This window comes from Chinchilla lanigera, unplaced genomic scaffold, assembly GCF_000276665.1.
Source record: "Chinchilla lanigera isolate Chin_1 unplaced genomic scaffold, ChiLan1.0 scaffold00028, whole genome shotgun sequence".
In the NCBI taxonomy this organism is placed as follows: Eukaryota; Metazoa; Chordata; class Mammalia; order Rodentia; family Chinchillidae; genus Chinchilla; species Chinchilla lanigera.
This window is the reverse complement of record NW_004955429.1, coordinates 14,934,798-14,952,022: the sequence shown is the minus strand read 5'-3', so window position 1 is coordinate 14,952,022 and position 17,225 is coordinate 14,934,798. Positions and strand designations below refer to the sequence as shown.

The following is a 17,225-nucleotide window of genomic DNA, read 5'->3' as shown; positions in this document are numbered from 1 at the left end:
CGCCGCCGTCCCAGTCCCCCCCGCGGCCGGGTTGCCCAACTTGCCCGCAGCCGGGGTTTCCTCAGCCCCCCTTGGGGTCCCCGGGATGCTGGCTCCGCAGAGCCGCACAGGGTGGGGGCGGCCGTGGTGCAGCCACCTGCCGCTCCCCGACGCTGAGAACCCGAGCGCCTACTGTGTGCCTGAGCCCCTACTGTGTGCCGCCCGTGGAGCGGAGCGGTGACTTAAACCAAGGCCCTGCTGTGCAGGGGAGACTGCGTGTCAGCAGGCAGCGGCCGGTGACTTGGGGCACAGCCGAACCCCCGGAGCCTGCCTTAGAGAGGACACAGGGCCTGGGGGCTCGGGGCTTACAGCCATATCCTGCCCTCTCGCCAGCCCCGGGGCAGGGTAGTGTCTCCTGTCCCTGGGACCCACGAGCCAGTTTCCTCCCTGTCCTTTCACAGCAAGGTCCTGGGAGGGCAGGGACACCAAGGACGCCCCTCTTGCTTTAGTCAGCCAAAGGCCTGGCCCGTGGGACACCCTGCGGCCTGCCTCCTGGCACATGTGGACATAGATGGAGAGAGGCTGCCAGCCTGGCCTCCCCGCTGTCCCCAAAGCCATCAGTGCCAGGTTTGGGTGATGCTTGGGCTGATGTGCTGGGGACCCCGGTGCTGTGTGGGTGGGTGGGTGGGGTGGTCCAGAATGCGTCCCCTGCCCAAGGTGTAACCCGCAGCCCAGGGACAGGGCCACACTGCCCGGGCCATGGCATGCCACGTGCACCCAGGGATTGTGTGGCCATCATGAAATGCTCGAGGCTGAGCTGCCCCTGAGGGACAGGAGTTCAAGTGGCTCATGCCCTGCAGCCCGAAGAGCCCAGGACCCAGGGGTGGAACATGGGGAGGGCCTGGTGTGGGGTCGCGACATGGTGGAAGGGGTAACCCGGGGAGGGACAGGGATAGGAGGAGGAGGAGGGAGACGAGGACGAGGAAGTGGGAGAGGCGGAAGGGAAAGGGAGAACAGCGGGATGGAGAGAAGGGTGGAGGAGGCAGAGGCGGAGGAGGGGAAGCGCAAGACGGGGCGGGGAGGAGGCAGGCAAAGCCCTCCCAGCCCGCTCAGCTGTTGAAGCCGCCACCTCGTTCCCCCGGGCGCAGGGTCCCCAGGGGACTCGGGACGCCCTCAGCAGGGCACCGCCAAAGCCAGCTCGGGCCACCGCCGCACCCGTCTCGGGGTGCTGAGACCCTTGCTCTTGCGGCCGGAGAGCCCCACGGAGGAGCTGGGGCCGCGGGAGGGCGGTGCGGAGGCGGGACGGCTGCGGCCCCGCCAGCGCGGTGGACCTGCGGGCAGGCAGCCTGTGGGCTCGGGGAGGCCGGACTGGTGCTCATGAACAGAAGTGGGGAGAGCGAAAGAGAGGGGGAGACAGGGAGGGAGGGAGGGGGTGAGCGAGGTCTCCTCTCCCCACTCGGGTCCCCCGCAGCTCCCCAGCACCCGACCCCGAGCCTGTGCTCAGCGTCCACGGGGCCGGGCTGGGCGGGGCCGGGCTGGGCGGGCCGGGGCAGAGAGCAGCTGTCAAGGGCACTGTGAAGGCCAAGAAGCCCCCACCCGGCCTGGGGACCACGGGGAGGGCTCCCCGCCTCAGCCTGACCTTCAGACACAGAGCTGCCCCTTTGCGAGCTTAGCAGGTACAGCCGTGGAAAGGGCACCGGACAACATTACTTGGAGGGAGAGGAAATTGAACCTAGGGCCTTTGCCCCTGAGCTACATTTCCCTCTTTATTTCTTATTTTTTAAACTTTGACACAGGGTCTCACTTGGTCACTAAGTTGCCCAAGCTGGGCTGGAGTCGTGGTCCTCCCGCCTCAGCCTCCCGGAGCGCTGGGATGAGAGGTGTGTGCCACCACAAGGGATTATTTCCTACCGTAAACGTTTTAAGAGGATGATTCAGGTTCCCAGAGACCATCTTGGTTTAAAAAAGTATAGATACGTCTGTATCTGCTTGGATTTAAAAGGTGGGTGAGCTCTAAGGGCGCCTGTCTCTCTGTGGCCAGGCTGAAAGGGACTCTTTTCTCATTTCTATTTTCTCACTTTGCATTCTGGAATGAACCCACTTGGAACCAGTAGTTTTTTCCTACAGTTAAATGAATCGTAAAGAAAAAGAAGTATTTTCAGAAGGCGAGGGAGGCAGCTGTCCTGCGTCCACCCCAGCAAGAGCCCCAGGCTGAGAAGGAGGATGATGGGGGTGGGGTGAGGTGAGCCAGGTCCCAGTGCGGAGCTGGATGGCACAGGAGGGTGCCCAGGAGACGCATGAAAGCTGAGCCTGGATCCTTCCCCGGGGCCTCCCGAACGTGACAAAGGCCGACACTGGTCTGTCCAGGGCTTTGGGCGACACAATGTGAGAACATCGGGGCAGGGAGGAGTGCAATCAAGGATGGCTGCTCAGAGGCGGTGACGTTTGTGCTGGGCCTTGCACTGTCTGGAGTTTGCCAGGCTTTGTGTGAGGCAGATACATAGATGTGCAGGGCAGTGGCTGCCACAGTTTGGGTCCTGTGGATGTCACGTGTTGGGAGGTGATGCTGCCCTTAGGAGACCGCACTAGCGGGAGGATGTGAGGTCACTGGGGCAGTGGCCTTGGGGGGGATATTGGAACTCTGTGCCTTCCTGTCTTTCTCCTCACTTCCGGCCACCCAGGGTGAGCAGCCCCCTCTGCGCAGCACTCCACCATGATTGCTGCCCCGCCACAGGTCCAAAGCAAGGAGGCCAAGTGACCATGGACTGGAGTCCTGAGTTACCCTTTCCTGCTTATAAGTTGATGGTTTTAGGGATTTTGTTACAGCAACAGAAAGCTGGCTGACACAGTGACCACACAAGTGCTAGACTCGGGGCTGGGGGTTTAGCTCAGTGGCAAAGCACCTGCCTGGCAAGCACAAGGTCGTGAGTTCGGTTCCCGGTACCGGTGAAAAACAAACAAAAAAAACAAAAAACAAAAAACAACAACAACAAAAAAAAGTGCTAGACTCACGTGGGACTCAGGCCCCAGACACAGAGTCCAAAATGCTTGAATTTTAGGACAATAGGATGAGCTGATTAAAGACACTGTGATGTGTTCATGCACTCGATTTGGCCACTCTGCATCTGTACTTTAGCATGGCATACTTGGTAGATACATACAATTTTATTTGTGAGTGAAAAACATAAACTGTTTTAAAAAGTCATCAGAACGGGATGTGATCCCGGCACTTAGGAGGCTGAGACAGGAGGATCGCTTTGAGTCCAGGGCCAGCTGGGCTACACAGTGAGTTCAAGGTCAGCCTGAACTACAGATCAAGACCTTCTTTCAGAAAACAAAACAAAACACTCTGGCAGGTGGAGTCTTGTTGTCCAAGACTTCCGATGCACCCTCAGAGGCGGCACTTGTCGGACTGTCCCCGCGATCGTCACCATGGTGGCCCTTACCCTCACCCAGGCCAGGGACCTGTCTGGAGCCACATGGGCGTCAAGTGCCAGGCAAGACTTGAGGTGCTGTCTACCGTCTTTAACGCTGGGCCGGGCTGCAAACGGTTGCTATGGAGACCACAAAGAGACCCCAGCCAGTGGGGCTCCAAGCCCCAGGGCCAGTGGGAGCTGCCGTGGAGAAGGGCGCTCAGTGACCCGGAGGCCTGGGTGAGTCCTGCCCCACTTCTGGCCTCAGTTTCCCTGCCTGTAGAGGGAGTGGTGATCTCCCCGTCCATCCCAGGCGAGCGGGGAACGCAGGACATAAAGTACATCCAGCGCCCTGTGCTGCGGCCGCCACTCCGCCGTGTTGTGCTTGTATCCTGGGAGCTGGTGCTTTTTACTGGGGCTTCTGACGGCAAACCCTTGACCCACAGCCTTGCACAACGTGGGTCCTGGCCAGAGGAGCCTTTGCACCACAGCTAGGTCCCCTGGGTCCCCGTGGCCTTATCCCGAGATGCCGAGCTCCCAGCACGGGGCAATAACGCCTCCTGCGCGGGGCCGCCTCCCTGTGCCTGCATGGAGATTGCTAAACACGAGCAGGGAGCTGGTGCCAGGGCCAGGACAGCCAGTACCCCTGCCGCCACCCCCCACCCCTGCCACCTGTTCCCTCCGCCCAGAGAGACTTGTGGGCGTCTAGGCCCCACAACCTCATAGCACCCCAGTAGGGATGGAGCATCCCCTCTCTGAGCCACAGGGTCTTCCTCTGCACCCAGGCCACTGTGCCTGCAGCTCAGGTGCTGTGGGACTTGAGGACACTGTGGGACGCAGGCTCTCGCCCCAGGGGTGCTGGGCACTGCCAGTGTCCCAGCGACCTGGAGGAGCCTTGTTCTCTGGACTTTAGTGCTTACACCGGGCATGAGACCCGATGGTCTCTGGTGACCTTGGTAGCTCTCAGCGTACCCAGCCTGGTGCAGAGCTGCGGTGGTTGCGGGGTAGTGTCAGCCACGGGGCAGAGTCAGCTCCTACCCACCTGCACCAAACCCCTGCCTCAGGCACTGCCTCAGGTGATCCTGCCTGAAGACCGATGGGCTCAGACTCTGGGGCCACCCTAGGACACCACTTTTCTGGAAGTTCCCTCTGACTCTTGGGCCCCCTCACACCTTCCATGGCTTCTCCATCTGCTCTGCGTCCACAATATCCTGCCCTCTGGTTTCTGGCCTCGGTGAAGGGGACGCACTCTGGAGGAGGAGGGGACGACAGAGGGACTGGGGTTTGCTGGCTGTTTCCTGGGGCTGAGATCAGGCTCCCGATTGGCCGGCCTCTCCCCACAGCTGCAACCCTTTCCACGTCCTGGTGACTCTGTCACTGTGAGTGGCCGCAGGTTCTACTCTACCCTGTGACCTCTCCACACCCTGCCCACCCCTCGCTTAACAATCCCTTAAGTAAATGCTCTTCAAACCCCCCAACGCTAGTGTGCTGCTGTTTCCTGGAGGTGTCCGACACAACTCCACGTGTGCTCCATGCCCTACTGTGGAGGGAACAGATACGTTTCTCTTGGGTGGCTTCAGAGGTTGCCAGTGACTGCTCCTCCAGAAACCGTTTCCTTCCTCGGGCAGCAGCCACGGCAGTGCTTGGGGCAGCTTCCTGCCCGCTGTGTGGGAGGTGGGGCCTCAGGGATGGTGGGTGACTTACAATAGGTCCATTAGCTCTTTGCATTCCCTAGATGCAGTACAGTGATTGGGCAGGCAGTATATCAGGTGGCCCTGGCTGGCCCAATCAAATTGAAGTTTGGTGATCGACAGGCGCTTCCTACAGAACCCAACAGTGTCTCGTCTGGGACACCACGGCTGTGCTGGTCTTTGGGGCCTGAAAGCGGCTTCTTCTCTGCTCTGACAATTTACAAACTCTGGTCTCCGGGCAAATCACTCAGGAATTCTGTGCCTCAATAGTCTCTTCTTAAAAAGGGGTGCAGAAACGGGTGACTCAGGCGGAGATCTTGGAATGGAAGTTTACTAACGCTGCCCTTCCAGGCTGTTCCCGGCGTCCTCTTCTCTGCTAGGCCCGAGTGTGCACCCCTTGGGCTTGCGGGGTCTTGAGCAGCAGCTTCCCCCATCCCGTCCACTCCCAGGCCTGTGTCCGGCCTCTCCCAGAACCCGGGCTCTTCACTGCTGTTTGGGTTCTCCGGTGGGCAGTGGCAGCCGGGTCCCAGGAGGCATCACGAACACAGGGCTTGTGAGGTGACGGCTGGCCTGGGTGATAAGGGAGGTGGCATTTGCTGTACTTCTCCAAACCCTTGACAGTCACTGCTGCAGAGACGCCCAGCACCTCTACAAGCAGCCACATGGCCAAGCCCGGCCTTTGGCCCCTCCGAGAAGTGGCCTGGAGTGGAAGTGTCCCCAGCCGTGCTCCTGGGCAGACAGCACAGCTGCGTGTCTGGACGTCACACTGCTCAGTGCAGAGGCCAATGCCCAGAGGCCGTTCTGTCTCCCCCGCCACACACAGCTGCTGCTGGCCAAGCGGGGCCTCCCCGCTGCGCCCCTCAGTGTCTCATCTGAGTCCGTCACTGCCACCTGGCTCAGGCTGGCGCCTGCTGCTCTCCCAGCACTGGGGTCTGGTATGCAGTAGGTGCTCGGCAAGTTCTCAGCGGCTGCAGAGGAGGAAATGTCAGCAAGTGAGGGAGAGCTACGGAGGTGGGGATCTGGCGAGCAGGCGGGGCCCGAAGCCCCTGGAGCCCAGATACAGTCAGTGGGCTCCTTGGCAGCCAGGAAGACAGAGGGGCAAAGATGGCCGCCGGGAAGGGGCCGCTGCCACACAAGGCCACACCGGGCAGGAGGCCGGTCCCCACCCTGGACCCACGGGATTGCGTGACTCCTGGGACGCCGGGGCCCAGGGCGGGGCCCGAGCAAACGCCATTAGCCCTATCAGTGATCTCGAGGCGCAGATAGGGAAGTTTGAGGAGGCCCAGGCGGCTCTGCCCAACTGTAAAGAGGCGTGATTGAGGCGGGTCACGGGGAGGTGGCGGTGATTAAGGGGGGCTGAGCCCCGCTCACTTCCTGCCCGGCAGGTTGCGGTGACAGAGGAAGCCGAGGATGGGGATTAGTCACAGTATACATGCTTCTTGCTGAGCCCATAAAACCCGGCGGTTGGCTGGGGACCCCTCGGGCAGGGCCTTTCCCTGGGCAGGAAGCGGGGCCCCTAGTTGGGCCGACTCAGGTCAGGCAGGTGTAGAACGCAGACCTGGGCAGTGCCGGTAACTGGGGCCCTGCAAACACTTCCCCTCCAGCCCCTCACCTGGCTCCCCGCACACACGCTGTCTGACACCTCCATCCTGGATCTGGGGTCTCGGGCCAAAACAGGGGGACCTGCGGAGGGGGCAGGCAGAGGCTCAGACCGGGGGCCTGAGTTTTTCCTCAGCAAATCTGGGTTCTGAGTCTGGCTCGGCCAGGATGGGTGGGGAGAGGTGGGGGCTTCCTTGTCCGGGAAAGGAAGGGCCCTTGGGGACAAGGGATTTAGGAGGGAAAAGACTCTGCCTTGGCCACCGGCCGCCTGAGCCCTGCTTCCTTGTAATAAAACTCTCCAGAAGGTGAGACTGGAGCTCTGGGACTTCTCCTTGAGTGGCCAGAGTAGGCGTGTGGAAGAACCCTGGGGGGCCCCTCTCCAGAGGCCTCGGGCCCCCATTCCGGGTGGTCGTTGGCTCTGCTACATGGAAGGACAGTCACTGTCCTTGGATTCAGAAGACCCAAGCCTAAATCCCAGCCCTAGTACGTACTAGCCTCAGTTTACCCACCTGCGACGTGATGCTTTTATCTCAGAGGGCCCCTGTATACAAGAAAGGAGGCAACAATGTCGCTGCCCAGGGAGGGCTGGGGAAACTAGGGGTCCAGCTGAATCCTACTTCTCCAGTGGTCCTGGCACGGAGATGGCACCTGGGACACATGCAGGGAGCCCACACAGCTCCCGTGACCTGCGGGGCATGATGGCGCCTGGAGGGGGAAGTGGTTTTTTTGCACTAGGCCTGGGAGGGCAGATGACCTGCTGGTCCCCCTTCCTGTCCCCACACCATGGCAGTCATCGCCTCGTCCCACGGCGCCTATACCTCTCCTCCGGCCCACCTTGCCTTGGTGGGGTCTGATGGCTGGCCGGACGCCTGCCCTCTGCCTGGTGCTGCCCCTCAGGGCTTCTATACTAGAGTTCACTTCCGTTCCAGCAGAACAGGCCCCAGACTTCAGCTGTCCCACAGAGGTACAAGGACCATCCGCCCAGCACGTACGATGGCTAGAAGACCAGCAGAGAACCAGCCGAGTAGGAGCTCAAGTGCTTTCCTAATGCTTCTCTTTCCCTTCTTGAGGTGACCCCAGAGAAACTGTGATCGCCCGGTGGTGAGAGGAGGCCAACGTCCTGGTCGCCCAGGCCATGCAGCCAAGATGGCGGGTCAGGCGGCACAGCGGTCAGGCGGCACAGCGGTCAGGCGGCACAGCAGCTGCCAGCCATGTGTTTATCTGCTCCACACTGGGTTCCTTGGTGGCGTGAGTCATGCCAGCCTTATCTGCGTGTCCCCGGAGCATGAAGCGAGAGGGAGCAGAGAATGCCAGTGAGCACTGCTGGCGGGAGCCCGGCTCCCCTCCTCTCCCCTCCGGCTGACCAGGGGTGACCTCTTTCCTGTTTCCGGCTCTCCCCTGGGCCCCGCTGCGGCCAGATTTGCTTTGTCTCAGCCGGGTAGGGAACGAGATCATGGGACTCGGAGCTGGACGGTAGCTGTGTGAGGCTGGGCACATGACTCCTGTCCTCTCGTCTCAAGGTGGGCGACGCAGCCCTATGGTAGGGGTACCCGAGGCACAAGTGTCGCCCTCCGTCCTTCTCGAAGCCTTGGGGCAGGTAGAACTTCACGAAGTAATTTAAGTTTTAATGACATTTTAAGCATTGATTTAAAAAAATAGATCTCTGTATCTGGGTTCACATGGGTCGAGTTAACCAGCCTTGCATTAAGTATCAAGGAGGGGCATTGTGTCACGTTGGGGGTCCGGAACCCAATGCGTGGGCCACGGGGCGACAGTGCCATCTGCACTGCAGTCACCACCTCCCCAGCAGGGGGCGAATGCCACGCTCCGCCCCGTCGGCTCATTTGCGTTCCGGCTGGGGATGGGTTGGGCCAGCGAGCTACGTGGAGGATGGGACAAGAAGACAGGTCCTCCACCGCGGTTCCCGCAGCGTCCCCAGGCTGTCTCCTCAGGAGCCTCCTCTTCTGTGTGCCCTTGGGGGTGTGGGGTGAGCCTTGGAGTGGCTCCCTGGCCCCCCCCCCGAGACCCTTGGTCCCTGTGCCCAGCCATCTCTTTCTGTGCCTCTGTCACCTGCTAGGGTCCCGACCCAAGGCCACCCAGAGGCCACGTATGGGCAAAGCTCACATGCAGCCCCGGAAGTGTGGGGGCGGGGACAGGGCAGGAGAGAGCAGGGGAGCCCTGGCTAGCATCCTGAGGGAGGATGCAGCTCCTAAAATGTCTCCTTCACCAAGCGCACGCCCCACCCGCAGCCCTGGAGGCCTGGCCGGGGGACAGGGCAGGCCGCCCACTGCCGTGCCGCGGGGCAGTACCGTTGATAGCCTGCGGGCTCCTCCGGGGCCCCTGGCTCCGGCCCATCTGGCAGCTCCAGGCGGCCGGGGACCCCGGGCCAGCACGGCCAGCCGCTGACTCAGCAGCTGGCTGGGGTGGGGACAGGCAGGCCATGGGGCCAGTGGGGAGCCTTGGAGCCCCAAGCCCACGCTGGCCCGGCCTCAGGCCCACAATGAGCGCTGGCTGCCGCCTAGCCAGGCCTGGCCTCTGGTGGGCAGCCAGGGAGCCTGTCTCCTTGCCAGCCTCCCAGGAGGGCCTGAGGTCGTGCCCTGTCAGTGGTGGATGGCCAGGAGGAGAAACTGAGGCTCAGAGAAAGCGGTTTCCCGGGCCCTCTGCAAATCACTGCCGGGACCCAGGCCGACACTGGGCGGAGTGTTGCGCTTCCTTCTCCGGCCCAGGGTGCTGCTCATCTGTGTCCTCGGGGCAGGATGTGAGGCAGGCCCTTTCGTCTTTGGAAGAGTTTCAAACCAGGCGATGTGGTGTCTGCCAGTCAACCCAGTACTGGGAGGCCGAGGCAGGAGAATCACAAAAACAAGCCAAACATGGAATTTCATACTGAGGGGGCTCTGGCGCTTCTCTAGATGCGACCTGTAATCCCACAGCGTCCTCGTGGCAGGAACTGGGGGCTTCTCCAGTGAGAAGCAAAAGCTGAGGCCCAGACACCAGGCCAGGCGGTGGAGCTGGAACGTGGCTGGGCTGAAAGGCAGATTTCAGTCTTGTCCCAGAGCTGCTGCTCTGCCAGCACAGCAAGACCAACGCTGCTTCTTCTCCTGAGACAGCGTCCGGGCAGAGAGACCCCGGCGGGGGCTCAGGGAGCTACGTCCAGCCTGGGCCCAGCCCGCGCCCGCTCTGTGAGGAGCTTCAGTGCGGGTGCCCGCGTCCTTGATTTGGTGCTCTGTAAGATCAGCAGGCTGAACCCTGCTGTCCCATTTTACAGATAAGGGAGGAGCAACCGTCCCAGTGATCCCAATGAATGGACGAATCCCACCTCATTGAGGGCCTGGGGGCTCCCACGGGCCAGGGACTGTGTCCCTGAGAGGAAGGTGGCCTGCGAAGGCCTTGCCCCATGCAGGGGCAGTGCCAAGCCTCAGGCCACTGTAGGGGTTCAGAGCACACATCCTGGCTTCTGGTGTTGTGGCAATGCAGCCCCGGGGTTCCTGCTCTTGTCCAAGGCCCCTGGGACGCTCTCAAAGACCAGCCCAGGGCGCTGAATGGGCCCCGGAGATGACACCCTCCTGGGAACCCCAGCCTGGAACTATTTACACAGCTCCAGAGGGGCCGGAAATAGCCCAGCTCGCTCCCCACAGACTCGAATTAGCAATTTTCCTCTTCTTTCTGACTCCTCTGGAAATGTGAACTATGTAATATCTGTCTAAAATTAGCAGCATAAATCACAAGAGGAAAGACCTACTGCTTTTGGAGAAAATGTTTTTGTGGCTTCATCCTGAGCGTTTGTTCCGAATCAGAACACAGCAGTTGTCCCTCGAATGTTTTTTCTCCTAGTACATGTGGATTGGGACAAAATCTTTTGAAAGAGTCTCTCCCGCCCCTCTTTCTTCCTTTCCCTCTCCTTCTGTCTGCCTGTACTCTCTCTCTCTCTCTCTCTCTCTCTCCACTACTTAGCCCTTAAAAAAATTTTTTTTTTTAAAGACAAGGTCCCACTAACTTGCCTAGACTGGCCTCTTGTGACTCTCCTGCCTCAGCCTCCTGAGTGGCTCAGATTATAGGTGTGTAACACCATGCCTGGCTTTTTTTTTTTCTTCAGTGCTTGAGACAGAACTCAGGGCCTTGCCAGGCAAGTGCTTTGCCGTGCAGCCACACCCCGGCTGGTGAAGGGCACTTTAAAAACAATAACAAAGTTGCCTGTGACCATTGCCAGCTGACCCTGAGATGAGTCAGGAAACTGCGAAGTGTTTTATAACCGCCATTGCATTTAATCCCAGCAAGCCTGTGACTTGGGCACGGCTGTCCCGGCTCACACAGGTGGGCAGCTCAGGTCTAGAGAGGCCCACCGCTGGCCAGAGTCTGGGCTATTGAGCCGGTGAGTCTTAGCTCCAGTCAGCGTAGCTGCAGGCCACACTGATGCTCTGGCCACGTTGAACGCACTGCACGCTGGACACAGGGCCGGTGCCACAGGCTTCTCCCACAAGGACGTGGCTCCTTCCTTGGCCCTCAGCCCCCACTGCAGGCGTCCACGCTGCTTTAGGTTTCACGGGTGCTAAGACCCCTGGGTGGGGTCAGTGTGTGATAGATGCCTTTGAATAAATTATTCTGCGGCCTCCTAGGACCTGGGCCTCCTTCTGTACCTTCTCTGGCATTCAGGGTGCTCGCTTGTCTTGTCAAATAAGTTAGTTGGCTTCTTTCTTCTTGTTGTTGCTCTTTTCTTGAGACAGGGTCTCATGTGGTTCAGGCTGGCCTTGAACTCACTATGGAGCCCAGGATGGCCTCAAACTTGGAGTGATCCTCCTGCCTCAGCCTCCTGAGTTCTGGGATTACAGGCTTGGTACTTTGTGGTTGGCTTCTTTGAACTCTTAATTTTGTATTCTCTCTTTCTTCCTTTCCCCCCTTTTTTCAGTGCTGGGGCTGGAACCCAGGGCCTCACTCACGCTAGGGAAATGCCCCACCCTGAGGCACAGTCCAGCCCTAGCTTTCGGGAATTTAAGGAAAAAGGCAGGGCTTTTCTAGAGCAGGCAGGCAGGGCGGCAGGTTTGGAGAAGGGGATGGGCATGACCTTGAGGTGTGAGGAAGTGGTGGCGGAGGGAGCGGGAGTCTGTCCCTGGGACATAGGTCTGGCTCCTGGGCACAGGAGGCCTGGTGGGGGCAGTGCTGAGCCTGGGCCAAAGCCCGGAAGTGGATCGGAGGGGCCAGAGTGAGTCAGCAGCCTCAGAGTTCGGGAATGAGGTGCGGTGGGTGTGAGCCCAGGCAGAGCCGCCCAGGCTGCTGGTCACCCAGGGCAGCAGAGAGGGGTGGGAAGGCCCTGGGGGAGCCAGGTTTCTGCTTTGGGAAGAGCTGACTTCCAATCCCGAACGTGAGCCTCACCTTCTCTTGGCCACGGCCCCTGCTCCCAAGCATCTCCAGGTACCGTCCAGGGAGAACACTTTGCCACACACCTCACCCCCGTGTGTACCCCCACAGCCTCTATGAATGGCCCTGGCGTCTCCAGCCACTGTCACTCCCCTTGAGTAATTGTAGCTACCCACCTGCAGCCTGGGTCCCCTCGGGTAGGACGGGATTCCCCCCAGCCTCCGCAGGCAGATGCAAGTGAAGTGGGACAGAGTTTTAAACCCTAGCATCCTGTTTTATGTAGTTTTTGAGACAGAATCTATGGTGCCCAGGCTGGCTTCAGATTTCTGGGATCAAGTGATCCTCCTGCCTCAGCCTCCCAAGTGCTGGGATCACAGGTGTGTGCCACTGTGGCTGGAGAAATAGGGGTGCAGCTATGGCCTCTCCTCAGGTCCGCCATTGACCCTGTGTCGAGCAAGGAGCCCCAGGGGGCTGGGGTGAGGGCTCACAGGGTGCCTCAGAACTCTTTTCTGACTCCTGACCAAGGTTCCTTTTCTTCCCATTTTGGTGAGCATAGGCCCCGAGCGTGCCGAGCGCCGAGAGAGTACTATGAATAACTCGGGGCACATTTGCTGGTTGACTTGCGAGCCGCCCTGGGGGAGCGGGAGCGGGAGGCTGAATATAATGTGTTGTAAAATATTTAGCAAATGCTCTTCCAAGCCACAGGGAAAGAGGCCGAGAGCTGGGAATTTGAGAGTTGCCAGGATTTAAAAGCTAATTTAATGCTAGGCATGGGTGCCAAAGAGCTGAACGGCTCCCCCCGCACCCCCACCCTGGCAGCTCGGCCAGTAATGTGGGAAGGGCTCGGCCGGCCAGGAGCCCTGGTGGGAACTGAAGGGCTTTTTGTTCGAGGATCTTGTAAACAAGGGATCCCCTGGTCCCCCGCCTCGCCACCGCCTGCTCGTTCCCTTCCCAACAAGGGCTCCCGAGGAGACCGGAGCACCGGCTGTCCCGATGTCTCCAGACAGCCTGGCGCAGAGAAAAATCCCCACGCGATGGGCTGCGTTTGTCACTTTCCTTCCAGACGTTTGCATGTCACCTCGACAATGGCTCCGGTCTCCAGTCCCAGTGCGGCTTGGCTATTATCTGCCGTTCTGAGGGCTTCAGCTCCGAAACGACCCCCGAGAGGGCTGCGGTCTCGGGGCTGGGCTGGAACTCGCGCCTGCGCCCCACCTCGCAGCCAGCAAAAAGGATGAAACGCTCTTTCTTGATGTTCTGGGCTTGAAAGCCCCAGATTCAGAGCTGTGTCCTCCTGGGAAGAAAAACCTACAGAGAGATAAGCTGAGGGAGATAGCTTAGGTTGGGGGAACAACCGTCCCAGAGACCACGTGGCAGGGGGTGGGCTGGGCTGCGGCTCTGCAGCCGGCGTGTGGCCCTCAAGTGCCAGGCCGGGCTCATCCCCAGCACCAAACACAAACACACAAATGTGGTGGCTTCACAAGTAGCCAGAGCTAGTGAGCTTGGAGGCTTTAACCAGCCATTCTATTCATTGTGCCGAGAAGGCACCTGCCTGGTTGGCCCTAGACCGAACGGGTCCCTATGAGTCTCAGGTGTGCAGAGCAGGGACTTCCAGGAGGTGACTGGGTCCCAGGGCTCTGCTGTCAGCAGCAGATTAACGCACTGATGAAAGCATGATGAGGCCGTTACTGGGAGCCCCCATTTCTGTGAGGCCGTGGAAACTTGGGCAGTGGGTACTGCCGAGTAGGGGGAGCGGGTCCTAGGGCTGTGACCTTGCAGGCCTTATCTGCTCCCCAGCCCCTTAACTCTGGCTTCCTCGAGGCAAGCGGCCCTGCTCTGCCAAGGCCTCCCATCACGACGTTTCCCCTCTCACAGGCTTAAAAGCAGCAGTGCTGCCTTACCACAGACTGGACCTCTGACACCGTAAGCCACAGCAGACCCCTCCCCCTCTGAGTTGCTCTTCCCAGGCGTTTGGTCCCAGTGACAGAAAGCTGCTGAACACGCCGCCTTTAGGGGATGTAGGGTCTATTTGCTGGGGAGGGTTGCGCACATATATGACACGGATTGTCAGCCTTTCGGTTCTAAAAGCAAGAGATCTCTGCACAAGCTGTCCCGAAGGGGTGACACGAATAACAGCAAAATTGCTCAACTAGGACCCAGGAAGTAGCTATTTTCCCTTTCTTTCTTTTGCTACTGTTCCTATTTTGCTCTTTTACACCGTCGTCGCCACTCTCCACCTATCTCCAACCCGACACCCGCTGCGTCACGGAGTCTTAGGCTTGTTGCTCTTCCGGCTGTATCGCTCTTTACCTCCGTGGAGCTCTCACGGCCCGAAGAGTCTGAATCCCTCCGCGGACCCGCGGTCACCACGGCGCTGTCATTTGTTTTAAGAAAGCTCACTTTCTCTCTCCCATTCAATTGTAAGGTTTTGGGGGCAGATATCCGATCGTAAGTGCTTGCTCCCCAGAACTTCTAGCTGCACCCGCGTCCAGGGAACGCTTGCCCTGGAAACAGGGAGTTCTGCACCCGTGGATTCAACCAACGGACCAGGATCAAGCATTTGAAAAAAACGACATCTCCATGCCGGACCCGTACAGGCTTTGGTTTTGCTTGTTTTTATTCCCTGATCGGCACAGCCTAACAACTGTGGACTCAGCACTGCCAGTGGGTTAGCTATTCTAAGTAACAGAGCGAGGGCTTTAGAACAGATGAGGGTGGGCGCAGGTCAGATGCAAAGACGTTTGCTATAAAGGCCGTGGCTCATGGCTGTGGCACCTGGGGAAGGCCCTGTACATTGAAAAGGCCGCTGGTGTATGTGGGTGAACTTCGTCAGGACTGCGGAGAAGGAAGGCTGAGTTCTTGGCGGGCCGAGGGACAAGAAACGCGTGCTTTGCGCAGCTCTGGGGCTGGTGCCCCTCTTCCCTCCTGGCTGTGACGGTGAAGGCAGACGGGGGTGAGAAAGGCTGTAAACTGAATAAAGAAGTGTTTGGCAGAGAGAGAGTCAATCAGCCATTCCATCCCCATGTTAAATAGAAAGACCCGAAGAAGGAAGAAAATACCAGGGGGAAGAAAGCCCGGGAGAGTCCACGGAGGACACGAAAGAGTCTTCCAATACTCTCAGCAATTTTAGAACACGATAATTTTTAATATTAAAAGTAAATTGTAAATGTATCTTTATAAACAATATGCATAAAATAGATCATATTCTAAACGCTTTTCTTTTTAAAATGCTTTTTTGTTCACAGTAAATGTACTAGTGCAATCGGCAGCGGGGCGGCCCCCTAGTACAGGTCCTTGTAGATCTCCTGCAGCAGCGGGTGCAGGCTCATGTCCGTCTCCGTCTTCTTGATCACCTGCAGCAGCTGCACGTGCTCCGTGACGATCTGCCTGAGGTCTGTCATCTTCTGCAGCAGCTTGGCGAACAGCTGTGAGGATTCGGGGTGGTTGAGCTTGAGCTGGAGCTCCAGGGCTTGCAGCAGGTTGTCCTGAATGTCCTCGATGGGCTTGACGTTCAGCAGGCCCGGGCGGTCTGCGGGGCGGAGAGAGGGGGCAGGGTCAGCGTGGGCAGCGCTGGGCTCCTCACCACCCACCGTGCGGGGGTGGGATCCAGGCCTCGCCCCGCGGGGCCTGTGGGCTCCCTGCATGGGGCCTGGAGGGAGGGCAAGTGGGCAGGGGCAGGACTGAGCACAGAATGGAAGCCACGGCCGTGGGAGCTCCTTCCAGCACCATGCTTGACCCCACCAGGACCAATCTGTGTGTCCCTGTGACATGGAATCACAAGGATGCTATCCCCAAATGTAAACCAACCACTTCCCTCCAGAAAGCCCCGCTCCAGGATTTCCTTCTGGATCTGTCCTATGGCTTCTACCTGCTTCCTGCTATTGCTTCAAACACCTGTTTTTGTGTTTTGTTTTGCTTTGTGTTTATTCTTTTTTTTTTTTTTTTGTATCAGGAATCGAACTCAGGACCTCATGCTTGCCATGTAGGGACTGTGCCTCTGAGCTATATCCCTGGCCCTTTTGTTTTGCTTTTTGAGACAGGGTCTCACTATGTGGTCCAGGTTGGCCTTGAACTGGCTTATGTAGCTTGGGGTGGCCTTGAACTCACGGTGATCCTCCTGCCTCAGTGTCCTGAGTGCTGGGATTATAGGTGTGTGCCGCCATGCCCAGCAAATACATCTTTTCAAAAGGCTCGTCTTTTTCTGCTTAATACAGTATGTTACTTTGTAAACATGATACACATAGTTTTAAAATGATGTTACAGATCGGTTTTGGTAGCACAGGCCTATAATCCCAGTATTTGGGAGGCTGAGGCATGAAGGTCACTGAGAGTGTGAGGTTTGCCTGGGCTACATAGTGAGATCATGTCTCAGACAAACAATAACAAAGGCTAAAAAAGTAAAGTTCTGTTACATAATGGAAGGATTTCTTCTGAGGCCAGAGCCTGCAGGTAACGCTCAGCAACTCCTCTTTACGACTTTTGGGTTCTAATGGGCCAAGGGGGAATGTAGGTTACTCTGAAACTCTGGGTGCTTTTCTTCATGTAGATCTTGTTAGACTGACCCTTAACTGCTTTAGTTTCTATTGTGAATGACTCTTCATTTTTAATACATCCCTGCTGATTTAAAAAAATGCGACAAGGGGCTGGGGATTTAGCTCAGCGGCAAAAGCGCCTGCCTGGCAAGCGCAAGGTCGTGAGTTCAGTTCCCGGTACCGGAGAAAAACAGAAAAAAAGAATTTAACAAGCATTTTATTTGTATAATGCAAATTTTAGAGGAAAGAAAAGGCTGGCAGCCATTCCAGCCAGATAATAGTGGGGCAAGCCTGTACTCCTAGCACTCTGAGAGGCTGAAGCAAGTGGATCTCAACTTCAAGCCCAATTTGGCAACTTAGCAAGCCCCTGACTCAAAGTACAAAATATAAAAGGACTGAGGATGTACCTCAGTGCAAAAACGTTGGGTGCAATGGGGGGGAGGGGGTTCCTCTCAAACTGCAGAAGTTCTGAGGAAGAGAACCACAGGCTAAAAAATTATATAAAACAAAAATTCGAGGGCAGACGTGGTGGCGCACATCTGTAATCCCAGCACTCGGGAGGCTGAGGCAGGAGGATTGCTGCAAGTTAGAGACCAGCCTGGGCTACAAAGTGAGCTCAAGGCCAGCCTGAACTGCACAGCGAGACTCTGTCTCAAAAAGAC

The 17,225-nt window shown here is 58.2% G+C and overlaps 1 protein-coding gene across 3 annotated transcripts in view; it reads right to left on the bottom strand.

The window, feature by feature from the left end:
- Positions 1-15,153: 15,153 nt before the first annotated feature.
- Positions 15,154-17,225, bottom strand: part of Pparg (peroxisome proliferator-activated receptor gamma) — a 122,180-nt gene continuing 120,108 nt past the window's right edge. For all 3 annotated transcript variants that reach the window (XM_005387017.2, XM_005387018.2, XM_005387019.2), the window contains one exon: positions 15,154-15,560. In XM_005387017.2, the coding sequence (XP_005387074.1) occupies positions 15,313-15,560 (248 nt within the window). In that variant the 3' untranslated portion in view covers positions 15,154-15,312. The remainder of the gene's footprint in view (positions 15,561-17,225) is intronic.